We start from the raw sequence: 27,114 nt of genomic DNA on the forward strand, positions 1-27,114 counted from the left end.
GTTGTTGGAAAGCTATAAATATTTTTCGAGTTTATTGTCATAAATATAAATGTAATTATTTCGCACGATTGAGCTTTCATTTCACCCGAGCTTCCACCTACAGAATGTGCATTGAACATCACCTTTCGATTACTAACATGTTCTGCAGAACTGTATTCGCCTTCTTCTCCCAACTGAAGAAAATTTATCGTAACTTTTTTATTAATGGTTTAAGCCGAGATTGAAAAAAAAAGCATTATGTGACAATGAAATTCTTCAATATTCATCTATTGAACATTTTCGCAAAGTTTGGTCAATCACCAAAATAAAAATCAATCAATTTAATTATGTACCTATTCGCACATTTTTGAAAGTTTTTGATAACATCTATGTCAAATTATGAGGATTAAGCGGTAATTGTTTAGTAATTTGGCAATCGACATGTAACCATATTTTCTAGAATTCAAAATTACATAAATTTCTGTACCTCTATGTACAAAAAATGTATGCTATAAAACCGACAGCCTATCAGCGATACCGAGCATAGCCTACCTCGATCGTTGCCATTACATAAAAATACACCAACTCACTTCTACTGACATTTGTGAACTTTATCTCGTTTCTTGTATCAATCTCCCACTCACTCACATTCACACGACACAGCTACAGTTTCGGTTTCGTGTGTTATGTTTCGGTTTTACTTGTCAGTCTTCTTTCAGACCCTTGACAAGAGCACATTGTATAAATCGCGGTCGTCGTCGCGTTGTCGTCTCTACAGTAGTTCTTTCCCATGCACCACACTCCAGGTGCTTTGCATTATTTTTGATCTAGTTATCATTCAGTAGCAGCATAAAATTGTTCCATTTGTTGCCATAGAGAGGCCTTCGAGAGCAGGAAACGAAGAACGTGAGTAAACATACAAGTGAAGCATAAGGGCAACCCCCCTTTTTCGGCACATACTTTGAGGTTTCCCTTTCCTCGTGTTCGATGTGTGTCGCATAAAATGTGTGTGAGTGTCTGTCCGTCTGTGCGTGGTAGCATAGCTTTTCTTTCGACGTGTAACCGTGCGAGCGAGTAGGTCGGCTCGCCGCGTTTCTCGAGGAAAAGGAGGTTGATTTTCCTCGCGTTTTGTCGAAAAAAGTAGTCAATTTTTCTGTGATCCTTTATTTTTGTACAGGCCGGCGATCGATGAAAACCGTGGAGACGCCCGATTAGTAGTGATATTTAGATGGAGTTCTGATTCAGCGTTGGCTTCACGTGCCATGAATTAGCGAAAGTGATATAATTTTAGGCCTACCGTCCTCGTTGCCTCTACTCGATTTCGTGACGACGATAATAACAAGCCGCTTTGTGGCGAAAAACAAATTATATAAGATCGATTGTGATATTGTGGTCCGAATGCGGCGAATTTGCTATTAATCCGGAGAAAGAAGGGTGAAAACAGTACCAAATAAGTGTAAAAAAAATTGCATCAATAAAAGGGTTAGCGAGAGTGAAACAAAGCGGAAGAGCCTACTGCGAGAGAAGAAAGAGATCTCCGTCGTCGTTCATATATAGCTATATATAGCAGTGGTGCGGTTTTGGAGGTCGCCTACTGCAATTTCGAGGCCATCCGAGTGCACAACATCACTACAGAGCAGAACGAGTACGACTCGTAGGACAAAAAGTGGAACAGTTTTAAGAATCGTCACAGCAAGCGACGAGGATGCTGAATCCGGTGGAAGCGTTAGCGAATTTATCGGGCGCTTCGCAGCCTGCTATTCGACTGATACTTTCCGTGCTAGTATGTGAGTATGATCAAAATCTTCCTGTTATTAGTAATTTAGCGAAACAACTAAGTGGATGTCATTCCGTACGGGTGTGCTGCCTACTTTCCAAGTTACAATCAAATTGCGCTTATACAGTGACTACGCGTTGCCCGGGTGTCACGTTGTGCAACAAAGCGAAGTATAACTCAAAAGCCTGTGGGTGCTTTGTCGTCTTCGAAGTTGAACACTGTGAAAGGGGGCTCGTATCTACGTTTGCGGGTGTTGTTGATTTATTTCTTTTGCAAGGTCAGTGTTGCTAGTCATTAGAGTTTTGACTTATGATAGTTACATGTTACAAAGTTGAACAATTTTGGTTACACAATTTTATTATTGGGGGAGATTATAGTATCCCGTATTTTTTTTTTTTTAGGTTTTTTATGTATGAACATATTCCATCCACAACTAAAACATTTGAAGAACAAAAACCAGAAAGCACACAAATTATACAAAAAGGAAAGCAGTTGCACAAATTTACAACACTATCATAACATATGCAACCAACTCAACACAGCCATTAACTCTGCACATGAAGAATATAATCGTAAAGTCGAAAATGAAGTCAAATCATGTCCTAAGATCTTTTTCAATTATGTAAAAACATTCAAAGTGTTTTCATGTTACTTCATACGCGTAGTTTACGATTTTCAGAGTTGGTTGGAAATGCTATCTAAAACGAAGCTTTAGTGTGATAATTTTTTGCATTCATTCCCGAAATTTCTAACAACATATCTGTCAACATGAAGTCCTCAATGTACTAAAAAATTGGACAAATCTAAAGGACCAGGACCTGACGGAATTGCACCTGTATTCTCGAAGAATCTTTCAGAACAGCTTTCCCTTCCTTTAGAACGGCTTTTCAATATGTCTCTGAAAATGGAAAATGCATCGAAACTTGAAAATCGTCACATTTGGTGCCTATTTTCAAATCAGGCAAGACATCCGTAATTATTATGGAATTGCCATTATCTCTTGCATCCAAAAACTTTTTGAGTCAATCGTAAACGACAAAAAATTTCAGCAAGTAAAAAATCAAATTACAAACAATCTGCACGGCCTTTTTAAAGGTTGCTCAGCTACATATAATCTTCTTGAATTTGTAATCTTCATTCTTAACGCAGTGGCAAGCACGTAGATGTTCTTTAAATTGCAAAACATAGGAATGGAATCTAGACTTTTGAATTGGTTCCAATACTTTCAGAACCCACTTCGGTCACCTCTGGGGTGCTCCAGGGTTCTTATTAAGGCCCAATTATTTTTATTTTGTTCGTAAACGACATTTCCTAGACACTTAAAAATAAAAGTACTTGTTTATGCAGACGACATGGAAATAATTAATTCTAGCGACGCAGTAGAATTCCAGAATGAAATCAACTTATTTTGCACTTGCTGTAGTAAAAGTCTAGTCCAACTCAATGTAAAAAATAAATAACGCAATAGTATTTAACACAAAAATAGAAACACGTCTTTTCTAAATATGTTTAGTCAACCAAAAAGTAGACAAAAATAAAATTCGACAGTGAGCATGCATAAGGGCGTATACGCGATGATCGATTCTCTTCATCGATTTTCTCTTTGCATTGCTGGCTAAGCGAAACAATTTTCTAGAATTTGTTCAATGCAGAGTTGTAACAGGTTGTATTGGCTATCAAAAGCAACAGCAAACGCACCGAGAAACGTTAAATCTAGCTTAGTTACTAACAAAAGAGAAAATCGATGAAGAGAATCGATCATCGCGTTTACGCCTTTACGCATGCTCACTGTCGAATTGTAAGGGACCTATGTGTATTCCTAGACTGCAAACTCACTTGCCATCGTATCGAAAGTCAAAAGTATGCTGGGCTTCATTAAGAAGTTCAGCAATAATTTTCAAGACCCCTACACTATTACATTATTATACATTACATATTTAAGACCTAGTATGGAATACTGTAACCTAATATGGTATTCGTACATTGCCATACACGAGGAATCCAATTCCTTTTATAAGCCCTTCGCAAATTGATTTGGACCACATTTCCTCTTCCACCATATGAAGCACACATATGCTCATCAACTTACAAACACTCAAAGAATGCCGCGAATTTGCATTGCTTTTCTTCATCAATGACATTATTTCACATCGCATAGAATCATCAGAATTGCTCTCACAATTAAACTTTTACTCAACCTGTCGGCATCTTGGAACACGGAAATTATTCTCAGAAAAATCACACAGAAAGAATTACGCAAAAAAAAAATGGCCCCATCAATCGAATGATGCGACAGTATAATCTACACTGGGAAGTCATTAGCATCACTATGTCAAAAGAGCAAATTAAAAACCGACTAAAACATACTAGAAATAATGCATAGCATGTAAGTAAAACAGTGTAACCATTGTATGGAATTCCGACGAATACGGGTTATGAGTGTAGAACCGACCTGAAACGTATCAATCACATCATGCGACACATCAAATTACATGAGAATTCGAAGACAAGTTCCACATTTGGACATGTTCCGGCTGCCTCCGAGGAAGTGGACAGTTGCTGACTTGGAACAAAACCCATCATGCGACACCTCAAATCACATGCGAATTCAAAAACAAATTCAATGAAAGTCAAATCGAGTGCCTTGGAACATATTGGCCACATCCGAAAAAAAAACAATATTTTGAATATTATCGATCCCAGAGCCTAAAGCCTCGATATTATCATCAATTCTGCATGGAACCTTAATTCGATCTGAGTGTGAAAAACAACCCAACACGTTCTACAACGTTATATTTGTGTAAAATGAAAATAATCAAATCAGAGGTGTAAACAAAATGTCATACAGCGTGGTCTGGCAGTGTGAATGTTTTGTCTGTGACATTCTTATACATGTGCATGTGTGACGTCACATTTGCTGTTGTATTGAAAAGTAAAAGAATCAAAGAGATGGAAGATTTTGCTCACCATACCAGTTGATATTTATGATCCATTGAATGTTTTGGCACGCCGACGCACGCTACCAATGAATTTTACCAATACTTTTAGAAAGTGATGAATTAGGAATACAAGAAGAAGAAGAAGAAGAAGATGCAAAAGTAAATCTAGTGATGATAAGTTGGCTCTTAATGTGGCTATAATAAAGAATAATAAACAGCTGAACTCTAGAAATTTTAGAAAACCTAATAAACCAAACCAATTTGGGCTTCGCGAAGGTTTACTCATTCTATCATTAAGTCAAATCATCGTATGCCTTGTGGAGTCTGCAGAACTTCAAGATAGATATACGGTATGATTTGGATAGTCCAACAATGTTATTTTTAAACACAATTAAACATTTTAAATTATGTTATGAATCTCCGTGATGCAGAAAATGGTCAAACATTCTGAGTGGAGGACATCGAACAAGATTTCGATTATCATGTAAAATATCTCCAGGAAAATTTGAGGTGGTGAAAATCTGCTATTTATCAATTTTATTTAGATGAACGCGTTATTGGGACGGTACTAATAATAAATTTTGGTCGCTATTGAAAATTTAGTGGATTGCTGAATTTATGTATGGCCATAAATTAAGGGTATTTAGGCCGATATTGCATCCATTTCCCCTATGATAAGTATTTTGGTAACATATCTTTGTATTCCACAAAATGTTGCATGGATTATAGAATTTCAAGATCTAAACTCCAGCAAGGTTTGAAGAACTTTTGATACTGCGTTTCTCTACTACTGCTACTACTACTACTACTACTACTACTACTACTACTACTACTACTACTACTACTACTACTACTACTACTACTACTACTTAACTGCTTTTAGCAGAGTTTGAGATGTCGTTCACTTATTGATTCTCATTTTTATTTGCTCCAAAATATTATGTGTTGTCTTTGTTTGCGTCTTACCACATCTCACAATATGGCACATTTTTTAGAGAGCAAAAATGGAAACTCGTTCGTGACTTGACCATTATCTGTTCCTGAGCGACGAAATATTTTCTAAAGAACGGGAATAGTCTTACTATTGCTTATTAAGTCGAAACCATTGAGTCACTTCAATCATATAAAAAATGCCGTATGCACTTTTAGAATCGATAAAACGATCCATACAATATTGTGAATGATCAATAAAAAATAAGTGTGAATGAGCAATAAAAAAAATATCAATATGATCCCTATTTTAAGTAAAATTTAGCAACACAATTGTAAAAATGTACCGCTATATTTCTAAAGAATGAGCATTGAAATTGCCCGAATTACCAACATATTGCAAATGATTCATAAAACTTTCAACAATGAACCATAAACTAACGAAATTGAACCATAGAAAAACAAGTTCACGGACTTAAAAATATAGACACTATCCATAAATTGTTCATGTTTTGGACACTATTTTTTTTAAATTGAACCATAAACCTTGGAAAATTGCTCCATTACTACGTAGCTACTCAGCACAGACTGGACAGTCTGTGTACTCAGGTTTACTGTTCCACCAGTGTTTTTTTTTTGTCATAAGAGCGGAGCGATGGGCGTGTGTTAGAATAATCTTCTAAAAGAAACTTCTAAGATTCTAAAAGAAGCATCCATAGGAAGTTTCTTAGGAAGATTATTTTAGAAGCGTTTTTTGGAAGCTAATCCTAGACGCTTGCCAGGCTTTTTTTCCTTGATTTGTTTTCCGTCGATCTTGTTTTCAGTAATGCTATCGACGCCAGGGAGGCAACTCCCAAACCTGGACCCTACCTATCGACCCATCAACTCATAAACCGGGGACCAACGGCTTTACTTCCCTTCCGAAAGGCTGGAGGCGAACCAGTTGAAATAAAGAAAACTTAACCTAACCTCCTAACCCTTCCGAAAGACGTATGTAGGTAAGTAATTCTACGTAGCTACGCAGTGATGGAGCAACTTTTCAAGGTTTCTGGAACAAAAATAGTGTCCAAAACATGAACAATATAGTCTAATTTATATTAATATTTTTAAGTACAAACTTGATTTTCTATGGATCACTTTCATTAGTTTAAGGTTCATTGCTAAATGTTTTATGGATCATTTGCAGTATGTTTATGGTTAATTCGTACAATTTAAATGCTCATTCTTTAGAAATTTTTCGGTACAATTTTACAATAGTGTTGCTAAATTTTACATATTGATATTCATGTATCATTCACACTTATTTAGGGATTTCCATCGGGGTTTTATGGATCTTTGCATATTTTTTAAGGAGCGTTTTTAATTGTTTTATTGATCCTTTGTTGGTTTTTATATTCAAAAGAATGTTTGCCATAACTTTACAAAAAAAATCCTCCTGGACATCCGGGAAGGTGGGTAAAGGTTGTGTTTATATTCACGCTTCTGCCCACGTGGTACACAGATAGCCCCATGGATGTTGTATATCCAATCCTAGCAACACTGACCATAGAGTTTTCAAAACGCCTCTTCCGAACTTTCTGCTACGGTGAGATAAAATAACCTGGGTGCTATTGATTTTCTTTTCTTATTTTTAGCAACTGCATTCACTCATTCGATACATGAGCAGGGTAAAATGGTATAATACGCCCCCGCTGAGGTAAAATGGCGACGCCTTTTTCGTTCATAATTGTAGGATTTTATATGCAGAATTGGTAATTGACATTCTGACCTAGCTCGTCAAATTCACGAATTTCGAACGTTAAAGCGCTGAAAAACGGCGTGGAATCATTTTGCCCCAGAAGGGGAAAGGCGTATTATACAATTTTACCCTACCTACAGTACAAATACATCCTCAGTATACACCCACTGAGCACAGCCCATAAACCTGTCTGCGACATGCTTTTTTAATTCGTTCCTTCTCTTCCAGCATATCCTCTTGGTGCAGTTTATCGAAACCTTAAGGCTTCCGCTACTGTGAAGAACCTGTACGTCGCTATTTCCGGAATCATTATCATTCTGTTCAACTATGGCTTCGATCTGTACCACAGTGTTCTGGCGGTGGCCGCTACTTATTTCTTCAACACATTCTTCGCCACCAGTAGCCTTCTGTTGCCGTTGAGTTTCTGCTATCATCTCGGTTATTTACTCATTGGTAAGCACAGTTGTTGTTGTTGTTGTTGTATTCGTTCGTCTCACCATCTCGAATTCGAAAGAAATTGTTTACTTGCTTACATTGACTGACCTAATTTGTTTTGCTTGCAGGCTACTACTTCACTACGTCGGACACATACGACATAAAATGGACTATGCCCCACTGTGTGCTGGTGTTGCGGCTAATCGGCTTAGCGTTCGACATTTCCGACAGTCGCGAAAAGGAGCGTCAGAACAAACGGGATGATAAATGCATCGATGTTCCGTCGTTGCTGGAGCTGATTGCGTTCACCTACTTTCCGGCTTCGGTGCTTGTAGGGCCTCAGTTTTCACTGCTTCGTTTCAGACGCTTCATCAGCGGTCAATATGAGGCACATACGACCGGAGCGCCGTCGTACGCTGCCAAAAAGTTCCTGCAGGGAACGTTCTATCTGATTGTGAACCAGGTTGGGTCGCAGATTGTGTCGGATTCGTATCTGCTGTCGCCGGAGTACGAGCAGGAATCGTTCTTCATGAAACATGTCTACATGGGCATGTGGGGACGAGTTTCGCTGTACAAGTACATCTCGATTTGGCTGCTGGCTGAGGGTGCTGCTGTGCTGTTCGGTGAGTTAACTTGACGTTGATGATGTTGACTTTAAAGATTAGGCAGGAGAATGTGAGTACTCGTGAGATAAGTTCATGACTTATCGCTCGTATTTACACAGGGGTAATCAACGTAGGAACACAGATTTATGTGTGGTGCTCCTTTTATAATTGACGCAAATTTTATCCAAATGTTGCAAAGAATTCATGGGATCAAACTCGACGTTCCCCAGTTTGCATGTAACTGCAATTGCAATTGCATAATCATAATGTGTTGTGGGCAATCTTTCACATTTTTGCAAAAATTCGGCCATTTTGGATCTTGTATTTTTTTTTAAATGGCGTCTGTCATTTTTCAATAAATTGTAGCATTAATACGTCACTTCTGGTCGAAATGATGCCTGAGACAAAGCTGTTTAGAAAAGTAAAAAAATATATAATAATTTCAAAAATTGTATCTTCAATATTTATAATTTATTTTTTAAATAAAGCTCACGAAAAATGCAAATTTTAGGAGTATTTAAAACAATGGACACTTGCAAATTGACAAAAAATCGTAGAACATCAACTTTTGAACATATTTTTAAACTTCTTGTTAACTAGCTTTTTATGTAATTTTTGTACAGGTAACGTTGTTGAATGTCTTAAATATTGTTTCCTATGTAGACATTACACAAAAAAAGCGTACTAGCAATAAGTTAAAAATATTTGACCAAAAGTTCTTGTTCAACGATTTTTGTCAATTTTCAAGTGTCCAGAGCTCCACAAGTAAAAAAAAAATGCATTTTTATAAGCTTTGTTTTTAAATAAAATAATTTGAAGATATCAGCTGGCTGGCATGCCGCCATGTTATTGAAACCAACATCTGAAACGTCACAATTCCAGTGTGAACTGCAAAAATGGCGTGACTGAATTGTCTTATTTTTATCAAATGAAATTATTTTCCCTTTTATGCCATATAAATGGTTGACTTCGTGGAAGAAAATCAGAAAATAATATTTTATGAGTCCTAAGTTTATTTTTCACAAAATGTAAGCAAAAATATTAAGGATATCCATAATATCAGTCACGCCTTTTTTGAAATTCTGGCTTGAATCTTCTATTTGTTTACAAATTATGAGCTGTCAGTGGGGCCCGCAATTCGCGGGTCCGCAGCGATGTTAGCTCTTTTCAAGGCAAGGCAAACAAGATAGGGATGCCAGCTAGCTGGAAGATATACTTTTTGGTGTTCAACACTTTTTTGAATTTTTACTCAAAATTACTAAAAAATACCATGTATATTTTTCCCAGAAAGACTTCATATTTCTCTACAAATTTGTCTCAGACGTAATTTCGATCAGAAGTGACGTTTCGTGCTACAATATATTGGAAAATTACAAAGACGCTATTTTGAAAAAAAAAAACAAATACAGCATCCAACATGACCGAACATTTGAAAAAATGTGATTGTGTTTAAAAAGTTTTATGCAAATTGGAGAAGGTCGAGTTTTTTTTCCGATTCGTGATTTGGCGTGGAACTGCTCAGGTGTTATGATCAATACAGGGTGTCTGAGAATTATCCGAACAAATCAAAGGTCTACTATTTTTATCATTTTAGGACAAAGTCATTCCAAATAGTTTAGCCAACCGGTAACAACTAACGATTTTAAATTGGCTCACTACTTGACTAGCCTATTGGTCCCAAGCAAAACGATTAACGTACCCCATTTTAGTCGAAATTCTAGTACTACACTACACGAAACGAAAATCAATTATTTTATTCATGTGTTTCACTTATACATTTTTGCCAAAACATCAGCCTTATACATTCCATAAGACAAGCCACATAGGTCCTATTAGAATGCATAAAAGGTATGTGTTATCGCTTATACATTTCATTCGACACATGATTTTCATTAACATTTTGCAAGGCGTCTGCTTATTAGTTGACTTATACATTTTATGAATAATCAGCAATAGAAATTTGCCGAAAGGTATAAGAAGATTTCTATCCGTGTATGTTTGTTTTGATTCGCTATGAAAGTTTGACAGATAAAATGAGGGGTTCGTGGATTTTCTTATGTTTCAAGGGGTGCATCGATTAGCTTGGGACCGAAGATAGTACCAGAGCTTGTTGTTCGGAAAATACGTTATCATTGTGCGATATAGGCTGATAGTCTAAATCGCACAATTAACTGAATTTCAATCTTGTTATTGGCGTGTCCAGAGAGTTCCATTGTGACTTAGAAGCTACTTATACTCTGTTTGGTGGACTTTCCAGTGGGGCCTCCCTTAGCTCAGTCGGTAAAAGCAGCTGGGTTCGATTCCCGGTCCAGTCTAGGAATTTTTCAGGTTGGTAAATTTCTCGACTTCCCTGGGCATAGAATATGGTTGTACTTACCACGCCATACTACTAATGCAAAAATCGTACAGGACAGGCTAATAGAAAGCTCTCAATTTACAACTGTGGAAGTTCGGCCATACACGGCGATATTGACAAAACAGTTTTTGTCACTCACTCGGGCTAAAGATCATCTTCAAGTGAAATCATGTGAATTGTTAGTTGACAGGTGCAGTATTTGTTATCACCTAAATTTGTAATGAAGTTAAATGCAACATAAATTCATGGTGCCGTCAAAGTGAACAAGCATTTACGTTTGTAATAGCCTAGATAACAATAATGTGAAAGATATTACACGAAATTAAATTTTTTGTTACAAGGTGAATCTTTGTCATTGAGGATAAATTAATGAGTTTTTAAAGAAGGTTTATGTGAGGGTCAATTCTTCCAGCAGGGTGTCGACTACCTGAAAAAACCTGAAAAATCGTGGAATCTCAGGGAATTTAGTTCAAATTCAGGGAAATGTTTCTTAATCACAGAAACTTTTTAATAAGTATGACTGATTTCGCTAGTTTCAAACATCTTAATTACTTGGTGTCCTTTGAGGATGGTTGTTCATTTCAAATTTTAAATAGAGTTGAGAACATGTGGTTGCTCAGTGCTTGATGTTGCATTTTTGCGGATTGAGCAAAAATACTGAAATAAAAGGGTATTTCGATGATTTTGGGATTACGGTTTGCTCCCAAAATCTAATAGGCCCTTTTCAATTGTTGGTTGAGAATTCTGAGAATTAAAAAAAAGCTTCTGTGAAGAGCTTAAAATTCGAAGAGAACGATGGACGAATTTCAAGAATTTTATGGAGTGTTCTACATAAATTTTTAACGGACTTTGATTTTAAGCTTTAGTTGAAATAAACATCGAAATTGCGATACTGCGCTTAAAATTTATATTAAATACGTTAATACGTTAATACGTTTAAAACGTATGCGAAGAAGCTTACACGATTTTTCTTACGGTGCAGAGAGAATTTCAAATTGAGAATAATTCTGAAAAGAACTCTGAGAAAGGAAATGATTCTAAATGAAATACTTAGGAACGATCAAATAAAATACTGTTATGTTTTGAGTAAATTGTCATACGCAGAACCAAATTCAAGATCCAGGAAAGTAGATTTACATCGAGATGGTTGCAGTTTCCTTCACACATCCGTAACATCCCGGTTACTGCTTGAACCGATTACCTGGCGTATACCACGCAGAGCGTAACATTATTGACTGCTTACGCTGAGTGTGAAAGCACTGCTCTATTCAATTCATTGCTCTATCCAGACCAAGGGGTGGATGTGGCTGTCAAATACGAACAATCGTCGCCTACCTTGCATAACTGGTTCCAAACGTAAATAAGCCATAAGAAACCTACAGGGTTTGTTTACGTTTGGAACCAATTTTTATACAAGAATGATCAGTAGGCTGATTTGACAGCACGTCACCCTCCCCGATCCAGACCGTATGTACCAAACGGTAAAGGACGAGGCAATGAAACAGCCCACAAAAACATTCAGTTACTCACGAACAGGCGACTTCCACCGCATGCCTTCGCTCACGCAGCATGTAATTGAGGCATTTTTCCATAGAAAATGTACGATCAGTCATTCAAAACAAGAATTCGGTACCATCACGGAAGCATAAACGTGCTGACTGAGCTACTGACTGAGTGCTCTGCAGTCAGTTGCAGTGACTCGTTTACTTTCCAATCATTCAGACTCTCACGAGGCAGTGAATGATGAGGCGGATGACTGTTCATATTTATATGAAAAAGAATCATCGAACCTGAATGTTTTGCGCACTGAGACTTGCCAAACTATTAGCGAATTCGTTTATTATTCAGTTCCAACCTGGATCGGGTATCAGGATTGGGTCTGCTTGTTTGCTGACAAACGTCAGTTTGCTCGTTTGTTTTTAAAACCTAGCTCAGGTTGAAGTTCGCACTGACAAAAAGTTCGGTTTCGCACTGGGTTGGAACTGGTTCCAACCCCGATAATAAACGAATTCGCTATATGCATAATAACTTCTCATTGGCCGTGTGTGAGCCGCAATCGATCAATGTTCTTCACTGATGAGAAATGTTTTACAATTGATCACCAATTGTTTTTTTTTTACATTTCTAAGGATCGAGAATCAACCCGCTTCTGTTATGGTTTGGACTGGAATAACTTCTGTCTTCTTTGGCTTTGTTACGACCCTACTGCTACTTTACGCTCGCAACTCTGTGTTCTTTGAGGCAGTGCTGAGCATTGGTATGCTCATGTTAAGTTTTCACGTGATATTGACAGAAGTATTTTTGACATTGTCACGACTCAATAGAAAACCAAATTCCCCAATATGCCAGTAATTAAAAAAAAACAAATCCAGATGCAGTACCTACACGTATTTGGCAACCGTATCAGCTATTACTTTCCTCAGTTTCCTCAGTAAGTACAACGATTAATGTACCCCATTTTAGTTGGAATTCTAATACTACACTATGTTTGTTTTGATGCACTATGAAAGTTTGACAGATTTCCCGTTGTTTTGGACGTTCGTGGATTTTCCTATGTTTCGAGGGGTGCATCGATTAGCTTGGGACTGAGTATAGTACCAGTGCTGAGGCAAAAAGTTGGTCACGTTTCTTCGGGACCTTCTGGTCTTAGAGTTACCTCTATGGTAATAGTATAGAGGTAACTCTAAGACCAGAAGGTCCCGAAATAACGTGCTCAACTTTTTGGTTCAGCTCTGGTACTATCTTCGGTCCCAAGCTAATCGATTCACCCCTCGAAACATTGGAAAATCCACGAACCCCTCATTTTATCTGTCAAACTTTCAAAACAAACATAGTGTCGTACTAGAATTTATACTAGAATGGGATACGTTAATCGATTTGTTTGGGCAAGTCAAGTAGTGAACCAATTTAAAATCGTTAGTTTCGAATTGATTGTTGGTTTAAGTTTGCTTTTATGGACAAATTTGCCAAAAAACTGATGATTTGGCAAGGGATATGCAGCTGCGGAGCAAAGACCAAAGTGTTCGTGACGAATAAGACGATGGACTCGAAGCTGTACAAGGAAGAATGCCTCAAAAACCGCGTACTACCGTACGCGATTGTGGGCAATAATGAAGCGGAAGCTTAAGAAAAGGGAAAAAACGGCTCGGGACGCGATTCAGATGACCAAAATGTGGAACAAATGTGCCAAGAAAGTTGACTCCGAAGGTGTGCAGCGTTTGATGGGAGGAATAAAGACGAAAGTGCGAATTTTCATTAGAAACGAAGAGATATGATATGTATTGATATTTTTTCCTAAAAGTACAGTGTATGAACCTTATTTGTACGTCAATTCGTTACCGAGATACAGATGATTTTATTATTCCGGATTATAAATGGACATAGCTTTAAATGACGTTTGAGCAATTTTTAATTTGCACGGCGTGCAGATTAGCGGAGTACAAACTAAAAAATGTTCAGATTAGAAACGGCAGGGTGGCCAGCAAACCGGGAAAACCGGGAATACCGGGAAATATCCGGGAATTTGAAAAGTAACCGGGAAAACCGGGAAAAACCCGGGAATTCGGTGAGAGAACCGGGAAAATAAATTAACCATACCATAGGATAAATTTTTAAACCAGATTTCAGAATAAATCATTGAAACAGTTATCCTTTATCAAATGAATGTCTTGCTCTATTTGCTGCATAATTTTTTTCAGTTTCCCGTGTTATTGTTTTTAGAATTTAATCACTCAGTAATATTGAAAATTGATTTTTGTCGTCTTAATTTCAGATGTAAAGTGCATGGTCCTTAAAAGAAAATATTGAAGATGCTGGACTTTAAAAACAAATATTTGTAAAAACCGAAACTGAATTATTCTTTTCCGGGGGTTTAATTTTTCGTTGTTCAAAATTCTCATGACATGAATTCCAGAATTAACTTGGAATTCGGCTTTGAATTATCTTGAAATTGTTCTGAAATAAACCAGAAGACACTCCGCGTAATAATTGCCGTTGAATTCTTTTTGGAATTTCCTTGCAACCCCGTCTAAGAATTTAATTGGAATGCTTCTTAGAATTCCCTTAAGCCTATTCGGAGACTTTGATTTCTTTGAAAATATTTTCAAAAATTTCTTTCAACTCTATTCAAAACAGCAGAAATCTTTCGAAATTTTATTTAGAAACCCCTTGGAGTATTTTAAAGAATTTCTTTCTAATTCTCAGATTTTTTTGCAATAAATTTTGTTGGAGTTCTGTGATGAATCTTTCGCACTAGGGTTGAAATTATTGCCAGCACAATCTAAGAACTCTGTTTCTTGTTGAATTCTGATCATAATTCTCTTGGAATTCTTTTTAAAATTCATCTCTAATTTTCTTCACGATACCCATTCAAATCTCATCAGAATCACGTAGGAATTTTCCGCAATGTTTTGTTTTTGACAACTCCTTTTTAAATCTTCTAAAATTATCTAACAATTTAATTTAGAATTAGCATTCTTCTCCACAGAAATCCTTCCAAATTCATCTAACAATTATTAGGGTTTTCATGTCAGAATAATTGTGGAAATCTGCTCGAAAACTGTGTGGGAATCTTTCTCAATATTTGTTTGAAATCAAAACTTTGCATTCTTTTAAAATTTACTAAAAAATCCAGGGTTTGTCCGCTAGATTCTATAGATTGTTATGTAATTTGTTATAACCCTTAAAACGCTTCCAAGTCTCAGATCTTGACAATTATGACTCCACGACTCATAAGTATGATATTTATTTAATTTTTCATATCTGTGATCTTGGATTTTTTTTTCCAAAATCTCACATTTTAATTATGTTTACTCCAAATCTTGCATAACAAAGATTGTTAGTAATCACAAATTTTGAAAAAAAGGTCTAGTTTCAGACACTACTCAAATTTTAAAGCCCCAGAATCTTGGGAATCTTCTTAAATCACATTTTTTGTCCTTTTAGTAAATTCCTTTCAGAGCGTTCTTAAAAATGCGTTCAATTTGGGTTTTTTGTTTAATATTTACAACCGGGAATTTTTTAAGAATTAAACCGGGAAAACCTGGAAAAAACCGGGAATTTCAAAATGAAAATTCACTGGCCACCCTGGAAACGGTCAGATTACCGGGGGTCCACGGTATTGAGCAATGTGTGAATTTTTGACAATCAAATAAGTATGTTCTTTGCGTTTCCCATAAATTTACCCATAGTTACTTTAAAACTCTCTCGCAAATCCAAATTCATTCAAGGCATAGTTGGTGAGAACCTCAATACAAATCGAAAGAGCACTGAGGAGCTGCAGGGATTTGCGACCCACCACATAAACTTGACACATCATTGGCTATTTAATCATATGTTCGTCATTGTGTGTAAAGTACAAGAGTTGCGGCGTGTTTCCGCAGACAACTGTGTGTGAGTTACGTAATATGTAACCCCAATATATTACCATCGACGACCGATATGCCACAGGAGCATTTCCTTTGGCCACAATTCGAATTGTCAAACGAGCGATTCGATCTTTCAAACGGATGACCAGATCTGTCGAATGAGGTGAGACGCAAACCAAGGCAATATAAATTATACGTGAATTTGTGTCCTTGCTTATGTTATGACGCGATCGGATGAGTAGATGTCGGTAGTGTTCAACGTATTTCAAATATGGCGTCTTGAGCACGAATTTGAAAGTAGCTTGTATGAGTTGTCAACTCGGTTTGCCGGTGATATTACTCCAGACAAACTGGACGGGAGGAAGGAGGAATACAAAATAATCCGATTTTAGTTTTTTTTTTTATAAATTGGCAACACAATGGGTTTTTCTCTACGGTTTTATATCAAAGTTGTTTTGATGCTGCAGTAAATTGTTCTCTAGGATGGATATAAATAAAGAAATATGTTGAAAAGAATTAAACAATCGGCATTATTTTTCCAAAAAATGCACAATATCTGAAACCCTAAATGACTTGAATAGTTTGTATCTTTAGAAGAGTTGCTCAGAATATCATCAAACTTGCCGATACCATCCTTCTATCATGCTTAATTAAAAAGTTAGCAAAAGTGCCACCCTAGCGGCAGACTTCCGAACTACTTTTGTATCACCAAATGAAGGCCTTGGTACTTCGAAGGAGATTGGCATAAGATTTCCATCTTCAATATACAAGTTCACATTTCTTATAACATTTTACAAACCTACCTGTTCTAATTACTGATAAACGTCCATTTCCAGGTCTAACCTACATCGATGCCAAGCCGGGCGACCGAGAGTACGATTCGGATGAGTTGTCGGGATGCACCAACATCAAGGTGGGCGTATTCGAAAACACCAGCAAATTTGGCCACTATGTCGAATCGTTCAACGTCCAAACGAACCACTGGGTGGCAGTTTACGTTTACAAGCGTCTGAAGTTCTTGAATAACCGTGTACTCAGTCATCTGGGAGCCCTGCTGTTCCTGGCCATCTGGCATGGCTTCCACAGCGGGTACTACATAACCTTCTTCATGGAGTTCATGGTGATCAGGATGGAGAAAGAGGTACTGCTTGTTGAGTGCAATGAAAGCTACATCCTACAACATTTCAATCCATTTCAGATCGAACCAATCTTCCAGAAGAACGACCGCTTGCAGGTTTTGATGCAGCAACCCCTGGTGAAGGTGGCCGTTTTCGTCTTGCTCAAATTCTACACGATTGTTTTCGCCGGCTGGTGCTTAATTCCGTTCGTATTCCTCAGTTTCGGCAAGTGGTGGCACATCTATAGCGTCGCTCGCTTCAGTGGCTTAATTCTCTTCGTGTTGGGCAATGTGGCCTTCAAGCCGCTTCTGCTGGCGGTTCTGCCTCCGAACAAACCGACCGTCGAGGCGAAGAAGGCAGAGTAAATCTGCGTACGCTTGTGTTTGTCAATTTTTCAGATACTTTGCAAAGCTTAAACCAAAAGGCAAATGATTCGAACAAACTGGCAACGACAGATTAAAGAAAGACTTTTGAATCCATCCTGAAAGCGATTTTCCTTTCTTTGAGCTTTTTGTTTAGGAAAATGAACTCTTTTGTTCGCTTCATTTAAAATGAATACATCGACTGCACTAAAGATTGATTTAGGTAATTTATACTGTGTCAGGTATATAATACATGGATACAAACAAACTCTAGAAGTACGATAGGTTCGATAAGCTTGATTGTCGCGATCTGCGCTACCTCTTGCCAATTTATTCTTCGTCGTCGATATTCGATTTCATTTTTTTTTTGTTTCGGACGCATCTCTTTCTATATTACCGACAGAAAACTCCTCTTTATGCAATTTTCCCTTCTGAGATAATATTAAATAACTATAGATACAAAGAGAGGGGTAAAAACAACAGAAAATTAAATTATTTAAACGTTTACACGCAAAGCAAAGGTAGTTTTTATCTCATCACACTCGTTCGTTATTTTGATCTGATGCAAAACTATAAAAAAAAAACTATATCTGTACTAGCGGTTGGTAAAACGAAACGGCAGAATAACAAAGGAAAGTATTTATTTTTATAGGAACAGAAAAATTAAGTCGATAACTAAAAACGCAGTAGCATGATAGCAATTCTTAAAAACTGAAAGGTGATTTTTATTGCCAGGCGTTTGGTTGGTCAACAATGATCGAAAAGGTTCAAGCGATATGATGGAATTCAAGGTCTATTACTTAAGGATAGCAACAACAAAAAAGAGAAGGTAAAAATGAGATAGTTACTGTAGCGTTAGGTGAAACACGAATAATTTTAACTGAAACTTCAAATAAATAAAAAAAGCAAAGTGCTAGTCAGTTTATGAGTTGAATGAATTCGAGATTTGTTTAATTTTTCGAAATCCCTGCTAAAACTCCATCGTATGGCGAGCGTAAGAGAAAGCATTAGGTCTGATTCCGTACTTGTTTTTTTGTAAGATTCTGTGCATGTGAGTTCCCGTATATTCTGCAGCATGTGATTGTCTTACAGGAGATGTTTCAAATTATCGGACAGGTTTTGGCCGAAGGGTTTAAGAATTTTATTGAACTTTGTCTACAGATAGGGTTACTGCACAGACAAACAGACGTAACTCTTTAAATTATGTTTTCTTAAAAATGTCGTCACGGTACTCACTAACGACATCTCGTGAGCTTTTCGCGGATAAAGCCAAGTCTCAAATATTGTTGCATGCGAGTTCGATAGAATGTAGAAACGTCAAAATGGTTAGGAGTTCGCGAAACTAATAATATATAAATTGAACGTTAAATGCGTGTACGCCGATTGAGAAGGAAGAATTACGTCTGTTTGTCTGTGGTTAATGGTTATTTTCATTTTATGATGTACAAGGGGGTCAGGGCCATGTCACCGATGTGAATATTCACACCATCCATAATACACCAGGGAAGGGGAGAGGAGTGAGCAACACAGCATCTTTACCCATGGGGGTTAAAAAAGTTCTGCGAGGTACACTTATGGTGAACCAGCGGCTCAGGGATTGTAGAAAGGAAAAGGGTTGGGTAGGTTTAAAATGCAGAATTAGATGCCGTCACGATTTAATGCGCATGTTTAAACAACGTTGATCCAGGTACCTATCATATAAATTTGCATATAATCTAGTTATGATCATTGTCAGTAATACTTACATTTCGATAAAGATGATCCTGCCTACTTTACCTGTTATGTGATATTTATCATCACAGAGTCCAACCTTGAATCGCAGACCAGGTCCACTAACAAAACACTCGTTCCGAGAAGGGGTTTATGGTCTTCTTCTTCTTCTTCAGGTTCGCTCACCACCCGGAATGAAGGCTCGGTGCGGTTAGTAATATCAAACAGTGTTACATGCAAACGAAAAAACGAAAAAGAGATACAACCAGGATTAGTTTTTTAAAGTAATAGTTTCATCTGAATACCCAACTAACCATATCTCAGTGACATGGTACCACTCTGAACCCACACCTAAAGCTATTTTGTGATTATATGGTTACTTTGGTATTCACATGAAATGTTGTGCAAGTACCAGAAGTTCAACAACGCCCAACTATGGACAGCTCAATGTTAATACCATTTACTCTTTGAATCAGCTTACACCAACATGATAATCTACTAAGAAACATCTAAGAATGTATAGAGATAAAGTTCAAAAATACAGTTTTAACTGAGTGTACTTTATAAACGTCAAACTGTCCAATATTGGACCCTGCCAACACACGGCGCCTGCACGGCAATGTGGGCCGTCAGAATGGTTCATCGGTTGCAAAGTGAAGTGCTTCTTAAACTGAAGCGATACATTTCTCAATGTTTCAACGTTATCCTAACGTAAACTTAATATTATCACCCATATGCCTGTCCACGTCCGAAACCCATCCACCACACAAAATCAAATTAAAATGTTTCTGTATGGCAAACACGTCCAGACATAAACGAGAATATGGGTGTATATCTTCACTGTAACAACTACGGGTAATCAACGAAAATACTTGCATTTTACTCAGGCACTTTTGAGCAAACTGCAATCACTCTCTCATACTCGAAATGTGCCACGACCAAATTGGCACAACGACGCCCTATACGCTCTCTGACCAAAGCGCAGGGTGTCTGTGGTTAATGGTTATTTGAACGAAAATAAAATCCACAAAGTTTGGGGTGGTCAATTTTCGCGAGAAGTTTCTGACTTTCCCGCACATCACATACTTTGAAAATTTATAATTAATGAACTATGTATGGTAGAAAGAAACAAAACATAATCTCAGCAATCCATAAACATACAATCTGAAAAAAGACAACATTGTTTACAGTGGAGGCAAATTGCAGAGAAAAAACAGGACTTACCATTTACTGAGTCATGAAAATTTCCACAAATAATATTTAAATCAAAACCTCATACATATCATTAATTAGTATACAACATCTATCCTGGATCTATAATTTCAAAAACTATTGCAAGTTCTGTGAATTTGTTAATACTGAAAACTATGCAAAATTTAGGAACACGACGAAATGAGATAAATCCAAGGATAAATCTCGAAAATTATATAAATTCCTTCAGGATTTTTTGAAACTCCAAGACCTTGAATAACTCTACAGAAGCTCTGAAACAACTAGCATTGAAATCATTTTCTGGAAACCCGAAAAGCACTCCGAAATATAAAAAAAGTTAAACTTTCAAAACTACCAGACTCTGTGGCTTCGATAGTTTCAAGCCTTAACAGGATCTTCGGGATTTTTCTGATGGATCGCAGTAGGCTGCGGTTGAAAGTAGACGTTTTAATTTTTCCTGCATGTTTTCTTTCCTCCTGTTTTTTTTTCCATAAAAGTGATTTTAATAGTGTGTTGTAGAGGTCAAGAATAAGGAAACTGCTTTCAGGTTCCACAATGAATTCCCGTTTGCTGACCAAGCGGAACGAGCTACTTCAAATTGGCAACCGTCGCAGATGGACAAGTTTTCAAAGGAGAGCACGCAAGCTGCAAACAACCAGTACACTGCAGTGCTCAAGAACCAATTTCTCACTTCTGAATCGCCACTAAAATCGAATTTCAAGAATGGTCAATCAACGAACGTTGAAACTTTATCAGAAGTGAATCCGAAAAGAGAATGGACCAGTTCATGTTGATTCCCGTGAACCGTCTACGGCTGGTACTATTACGTCAAGAAGAAGGATGATTTGAAGACAGTATATGAAAACACTACGAGGCAGCTTGTTGCAGGTCCACTTGATTCTTTCGGTAAGATCTTTCCTTTTTTTTATCTATTTATACTTCATATCCATTAGAGTTTAAGGTACGTCATTATCAGCATTAGTTTACCAAAACGATCCCTGCTGCAAACCTTTCCCCACATTCAACATCCCAGTGGAAGCGCAGAGGATTTCTTGAAGTTTTTGACTTCATACTTTAAACTCGTTTGAATGCATCCTAATCAATCAGCAATATTGGGAGAATGTCTGGAAACGTAATTTAAATATGTTGAACAGTTGCAGATCTTCAGAATAAAAATTGATCATTAATTTGATCTTGAAAAGTAAAAGGTCCATTCGAAACACAGGCATTAATAGTTGTAGCGATTTACAAAAAATGCTAAAATTTAGCCACAAGCACAGCACACTTCGATGGAACCAGGATTTTATGTTTTCAAAAAAACATAAACTTGAAGATAACTTGATAACTAGATGTATGAGTGCTCATTGGAAGACAGCCTATATTAAATGATATAAGCCATTAGTTGAAAAGGCATGTCTGAGAAGACGTAGGTGAATTTAAGTTACCTACAACTTATTCTTAGACGTGAATTTATGCTTATGGTTTTTTGAAAAAAAAAAATCCATTTTAAAAACCTTCCGTACACAAATTTGGGGTATCTTGGATAGTAACCAACATAAGTGCAAAGTTTCACTAAATTTGGAGAAAGTTATGTCAAACCGTTTTACTATTTGGTGTGGAAATGCTCCAAAGCCTGCTGCGATTAAAAAAATATTAATCGATAAAATTCATTACCCTGATGTACCAAGATAACAATGCAAGCAAATAAATGAAAAAATTGCCTCAAATCGCATGTTCTAAGACCGAATGAATTCTTTCAACCGTAAACAAAAACCACGTGATCAAAACACCAACACTTCCCCTACACTGTGAAAACGGCATGCCGGCGCCACGACCTTGAACCACGTGCTTCTTTCCCGTTTTGTTTGTTGTACCACGCGTATTGCCATGGCACCTCCGATTGTCCCCGGATACCGGTTACCAATGGAGCCGTATTTGCGCCCCATCAACAAAATCGATAATTTCCTCCAATGCCTAGTGTTTACATACATTTCGCGCTCTTCCAATTATGGCCGAGAAATTAGTGAAAAGTGAGTGAAAATCGGTGTAAAATATGTGTAAAATCAAGATTTTGTGCCACTAACTATGGAACTCAGTCTGTACGGATCACAGGTTCGAGAACTCAGTCATAATTATGCTTCGAAATGTCACACTCACAGGTCAAGAAAACTGTTCAAGGGTTTCTTTTTTCCGCATTTGTTTATCCTCGTAGATTAACCTGGCAACGCGCGAGAGAATCACCCCCACCAACAGTTACCAACACTTGGCGGGTGCAGGAACGTCATCGTCGTCAGTCGGTCGACCGGGATCGGCATTTAACAATAGTCGTCCTTTTCCGGCCCACATTAGACGGCCATTATCAGCTGATAGTCAGATACGGCGAAAATCGTTCTGCATTGGTGGTGGCGGTGGTAGCAATAGTTCAGCTTCGGGCTATCTATCAAAGCGAAGCATTTCGTCGTCGAGTTTACTGAAGTCACTTTTGGCGGAACCTATATCGCGTTACTGGGGTTCCAAGACGTTAACGGGCTCCGGGTGCTCCGGAGGCGTGGTAGCAGCCCGATCAGCGAAGCACATGTCGAAAGTGAAGAGTAAGAAGCGAAGTGCGGTTCCTAAGAAGAAGGTGATAGATTGTAGTTCAGAGGAGGAGACCAGCATGGACGAGGATACGCAGGAGTCGAACAACGAAACTGAGTTGGAGAACATTTGGTCCAGGGATGGGATGAAGATTTTACCGGGGATGGATAAGAAACCACCAATACCGCGTGGAGTTATGCGAAAGGTGGTTTCGAAGAAACTTGGAAATGTGACGGTGCCACCGAGTGCAGTGCAGAAGTTAGATAAGAAGATCGACCTACCGGGAAGGGTGTCGTTCAGTTCGAATGATCCGTACGAGATCGACTACAGTGACTACGAAGATAATGAGTTTGCGTTGACGAAGCCAGATCCCTTGGGTGAGATAGGTCAGCGCAGTTCGGAATCGGTTTACGATGAGCGAAAATTTCAGGAACCGTTGACGGGACACCAACCTAAGCCAAGATTCAGTTTGGTTAAGTTTGAAGAAGAATTGACTAGTTCTGGTTATGATACAAAGGAGGACAAGTCTGAAAAGTTAGTGAAGTTCGATTCGACGCCGGAATCCTTCTGTGATGACGACGATTCGAGCAAAATCATCGAAGAGTACAAGAAGGAGATTGAAGATATCAATCGGCGAAGGGAGATGGAACTCAAAATGGTGCAATCGGAAAGCTCTAAATCGTATGATCCGAAACGCTACACAACCGTCGAAGTCACCGAAACATACGTGGAAGAGACGTATAGAATAGCAGCTAGTTGTACTAGCGCAACCGACGATACGGACAACGAGATTGAGAAGCTGCGCAGTGCAACAGGAAGTGGCAAGAAGGATGTGATCAACGAATATTACGAATGCATTAATGAGATTATCAACCAACAAGGGGACAAGAAGTCCAGACAGGATAGCAAAGAAGATACATTGAAGCTGAATTTGAACAATGAAGCAAAATCACTTCCCGTAGAGAAAAACTTTCAATCGATCAAGCCTGCTCCGAAGCTTGAAAAAAACAAGCTGGATAGTAGCTCCAGTCAAATCATAAAGAACTACTTCAAAGTGAAAGAACAGAACTTCAACGAGTTGAAAGCGACCAAGGCAAACCAAAAAAATAGCAATCTACTCCCGAAGAAGAATGGGAAAGCCTTGGAGAAACCCAAATCGGCAGACGTTCATAAGTCGATCCTGAGAAATGCAAAGAAAAATAATACGGGGGCTAAGTTTTCTACTCCTCTGTGTCGACAGGAGAGCAATATCTCAGAATACCAAATGGAGAAGGTGGTCAGCTGGATGTCTTGTAATGAGGACACCTTCCCGAAGCCCTACGAAAGTGACCCGGATGGCGGTGGGTTGTTGGGCCCAATTGAAGCCAAAGGTCGTCCAACAACTCCAACCGATCTGAACAAGACTGATGACGAATCCAACTTCAACTTTGAACATGGGTGCAGGGAGATGGCCGGTAGTGAGCAAACCAACTACGACGATGAATCGTTAGTGAGTGAGGTGGCGAAGCCGAATTCGGGTAAGTTTAGTAAAGTAGGATTTTTAACATTATAATTATCCGTTATTTGCCGTTAGACTTTCAAGTCTTGAAAAGCGAAGTAGAGTACCGACTGAGTAACATTCTGGACTCGCGTGATTCACCGGACAGTGCGGCTCAGTACCAGCATGAGGAACACGACAGAGACAAGGTGAAGGATCTTCTCTCCTACCTCGATCAGGTCGAGATGAAGTGCGAGAAGGCCTTCAAGTCGGCGGTTCCTTCGGAGTCGGATCGATCGGAGGTCGACTTCGCTGCGGAGCCAGATTACATTGAAACCGTTCCCAAGTACCCGTATTTACGCCAGTTTGCGAAAACATTTCTACAATGATTTCTCATTTTCAGAATGAATGACCTGTTGGAAATTCCTGTTCACCAATTGGCCAGACGCATCATTAAACTTTCCCTACGTGCCAACGAACTAAGCAACGCCATGCAGCTGTCGAAGGAGCATCTTTCAAATGTGAAATCGGACAAGATGAAGGCTGTGCGAGCCGAGAAGACTGCATTCCAGAACAAGATGAAGGAACAGAAGAAACACTACGAAGACATCATCGGTCGTCATCAGGAGTTCATCGATCAGCTTATCAAGGACAAGTCCGGATTGTGCGATAAGGTAACGCAGCTGACGAGAAGAATCGAGTCACAAAATCAGAGTTGGGAGCATAGGCTGAAAACCGAGCTTGAAAAGGCTAAAGATACGGCGCTGGCAGCGGAGAAGATTCGAAGGGAAAAGTGGGTTAGGGAAAATACCAAGAAGATTAAGGAGCTCACCGTGAAAGGATTGGAACTGGAGATAAACAAAATGACTGCCACTCATCAGAAGGAAATTGCAGAGCTAAAGCGGCAGCACAAGGACGACATGATGTGTGCTGTATCGGAGCTCAAGTTGCAGTACGAACAGAAGGAAGCGGATATTCGACAGAACATGCAAAAGGAAAGAGAAGCGTTGATCGAGAAGGAGAGACAAGCTTTGCTCGATCGGTTCGATAAGCAAGTCAGCGAGGAGCGGTCGATTTTCGAGCAACAGCGGAATCATTTACTGAATGAGTTTGAGATCGAGAAGGAACGCAATCTCAAGGAACTGAAGAACCGAAATCATTATTTTGAAACGCAAATTCATGAACTGAAGAGTGATAACGCGAAGAACCTGGAGTTTGCTCGTAAAGAGTACGTTCAGATGTTGAAGGATCGGGAAAATAAGCACAAGGTTTTATTTGAATGTTTTGGAATATTCAAATTTTGCAACTGATTTATTTAATTTTTAGGAAGAGCTAGCCAAACTGCAAAATCAGCTTGAAGCTGATTTTGCTGTTTGGAAGAGGAAGCATGAGGAAATAGCTAAGTTGGCTATGGACGAACGAGAAAATACGGTGCGCCAGCAGCTGCGTGCGGAAAGGGATCAGCAAATCGATCGAATTGTGGCCAAGGTGGATGCAGAGACTCACAAGTACCAGGAAGAATTTGATGCCAAAATGAAGTATGCACCGAATAGGTTCAACGGTCATCCTTAGCATTAATTTATAATTGCATTTCAGTCGTCTCAAAGAGAAGCATCAGGTGGAGATGCGCGAGCAGGAAGCAAATGAAGCTTTGTTGAAGCAAAAGTATCAGGACGCTCGGGCTCAGATGGCAGAAAGCGAAGCGACGATTCAGAATATGAAATCCTCGATGAAACAGGTGGACCTGCAGTTAAGCCACTCGAAGAAGCTTTGCGAGGAGTTGCTTCGTGAGAAGGAGACCATGAAGAATGAAGCTCGGAAGGAGGTTCAGAAGGATTTGTCCAATATACAGAAGGATCGCGAACGGGAGATTGAGCGGATCTACTGCAGGTTGGTTTAAAATTATCTTGAAATAAGAATGGCATGTTGTAACACAGCGTTCTGTTTGTAGAGTTCAGCAGGCCATCGACAAGAAGGACACAACCATTGGCAGTTTACAGAAGGAAATTGCTTCGCTGAAAGATAGGTGCCTTAAGCAAGATGCTATCATTCGGCAGCAACGCATAGACTATTGTATAAAGTAAAATAGGACTAAAGTAGTAGATCAAGTTTTATGTCGAGTAGGTTATTTGTCGCAGTAGAGGTTATTCCTGGTAATTATACAATGACGAGATTCTGAAGATGTGTTAATATTGCTATCATTGAATGAGATTTTGTCCTTTAACTCGTGTGCAAACAAATGTCATAATCTTAGTTGTTCGAAGATGCGGAAGACTTGCTGGAAATTTATGATTTAGAGCTTGACGAAAGTACGGAAAACAAGAAATGCGAGATGATGGAGAAATCATATACTGAAATACCTCAATGTCCTTGACTCTCTTTGGGGAAATTCGAAGGGTTCCCAAAGAATGTTTGAAGTGCTCTACGAAAAGTTGTTGTGGCAGCTATACATAGCATTGCAACCTTACTTTTTTAACAGTTCAGAGAGCTTGTTTACAGGATATTTAAATTTGTTAAAGTAAATAGTATAGAT

At 38.4% G+C, this 27,114-nt stretch overlaps 2 protein-coding genes across 2 annotated transcripts; both read left to right on the forward strand.

The window, feature by feature from the left end:
- Positions 1 to 706: 706 nt before the first annotated feature.
- nes (nessy) lies at positions 707 to 18,543 on the forward strand. The gene is made up of 6 exons (XM_065226899.1): positions 707 to 885; positions 1,157 to 1,766; positions 7,592 to 7,816; positions 7,927 to 8,421; positions 16,962 to 17,266; positions 17,324 to 18,543. The coding sequence occupies exons 2-6, from the start codon at positions 1,685 to 1,687 to the stop codon at positions 17,606 to 17,608; spliced, it is 1,392 nt and encodes a 463-aa protein (XP_065082971.1). The 5' UTR covers positions 707 to 885; positions 1,157 to 1,684; the 3' UTR covers positions 17,609 to 18,543.
- A 3,964-nt stretch (positions 18,544 to 22,507) lies between these two features.
- Positions 22,508 to 26,672, forward strand: dila (dilatory). Its single transcript, XM_065227048.1, has 7 exons — positions 22,508 to 22,639; positions 22,740 to 24,621; positions 24,678 to 24,927; positions 24,985 to 25,849; positions 25,908 to 26,119; positions 26,178 to 26,471; positions 26,533 to 26,672. Exons 1-7 carry the CDS (start codon positions 22,613 to 22,615, stop codon positions 26,663 to 26,665), a joined length of 3,663 nt encoding a protein of 1,220 aa, XP_065083120.1. The 5' UTR covers positions 22,508 to 22,612; the 3' UTR covers positions 26,666 to 26,672.
- The last annotated feature ends 442 nt before the right edge of the window (positions 26,673 to 27,114 follow it).

Source organism: Ochlerotatus camptorhynchus, unplaced genomic scaffold (assembly GCF_037179485.1).
Source record: "Ochlerotatus camptorhynchus isolate MF236.1 unplaced genomic scaffold, CSIRO-AGI_Acam_v1.1 ptg000265l, whole genome shotgun sequence".
Taxonomy (NCBI): Eukaryota; Metazoa; Arthropoda; class Insecta; order Diptera; family Culicidae; genus Ochlerotatus; species Ochlerotatus camptorhynchus.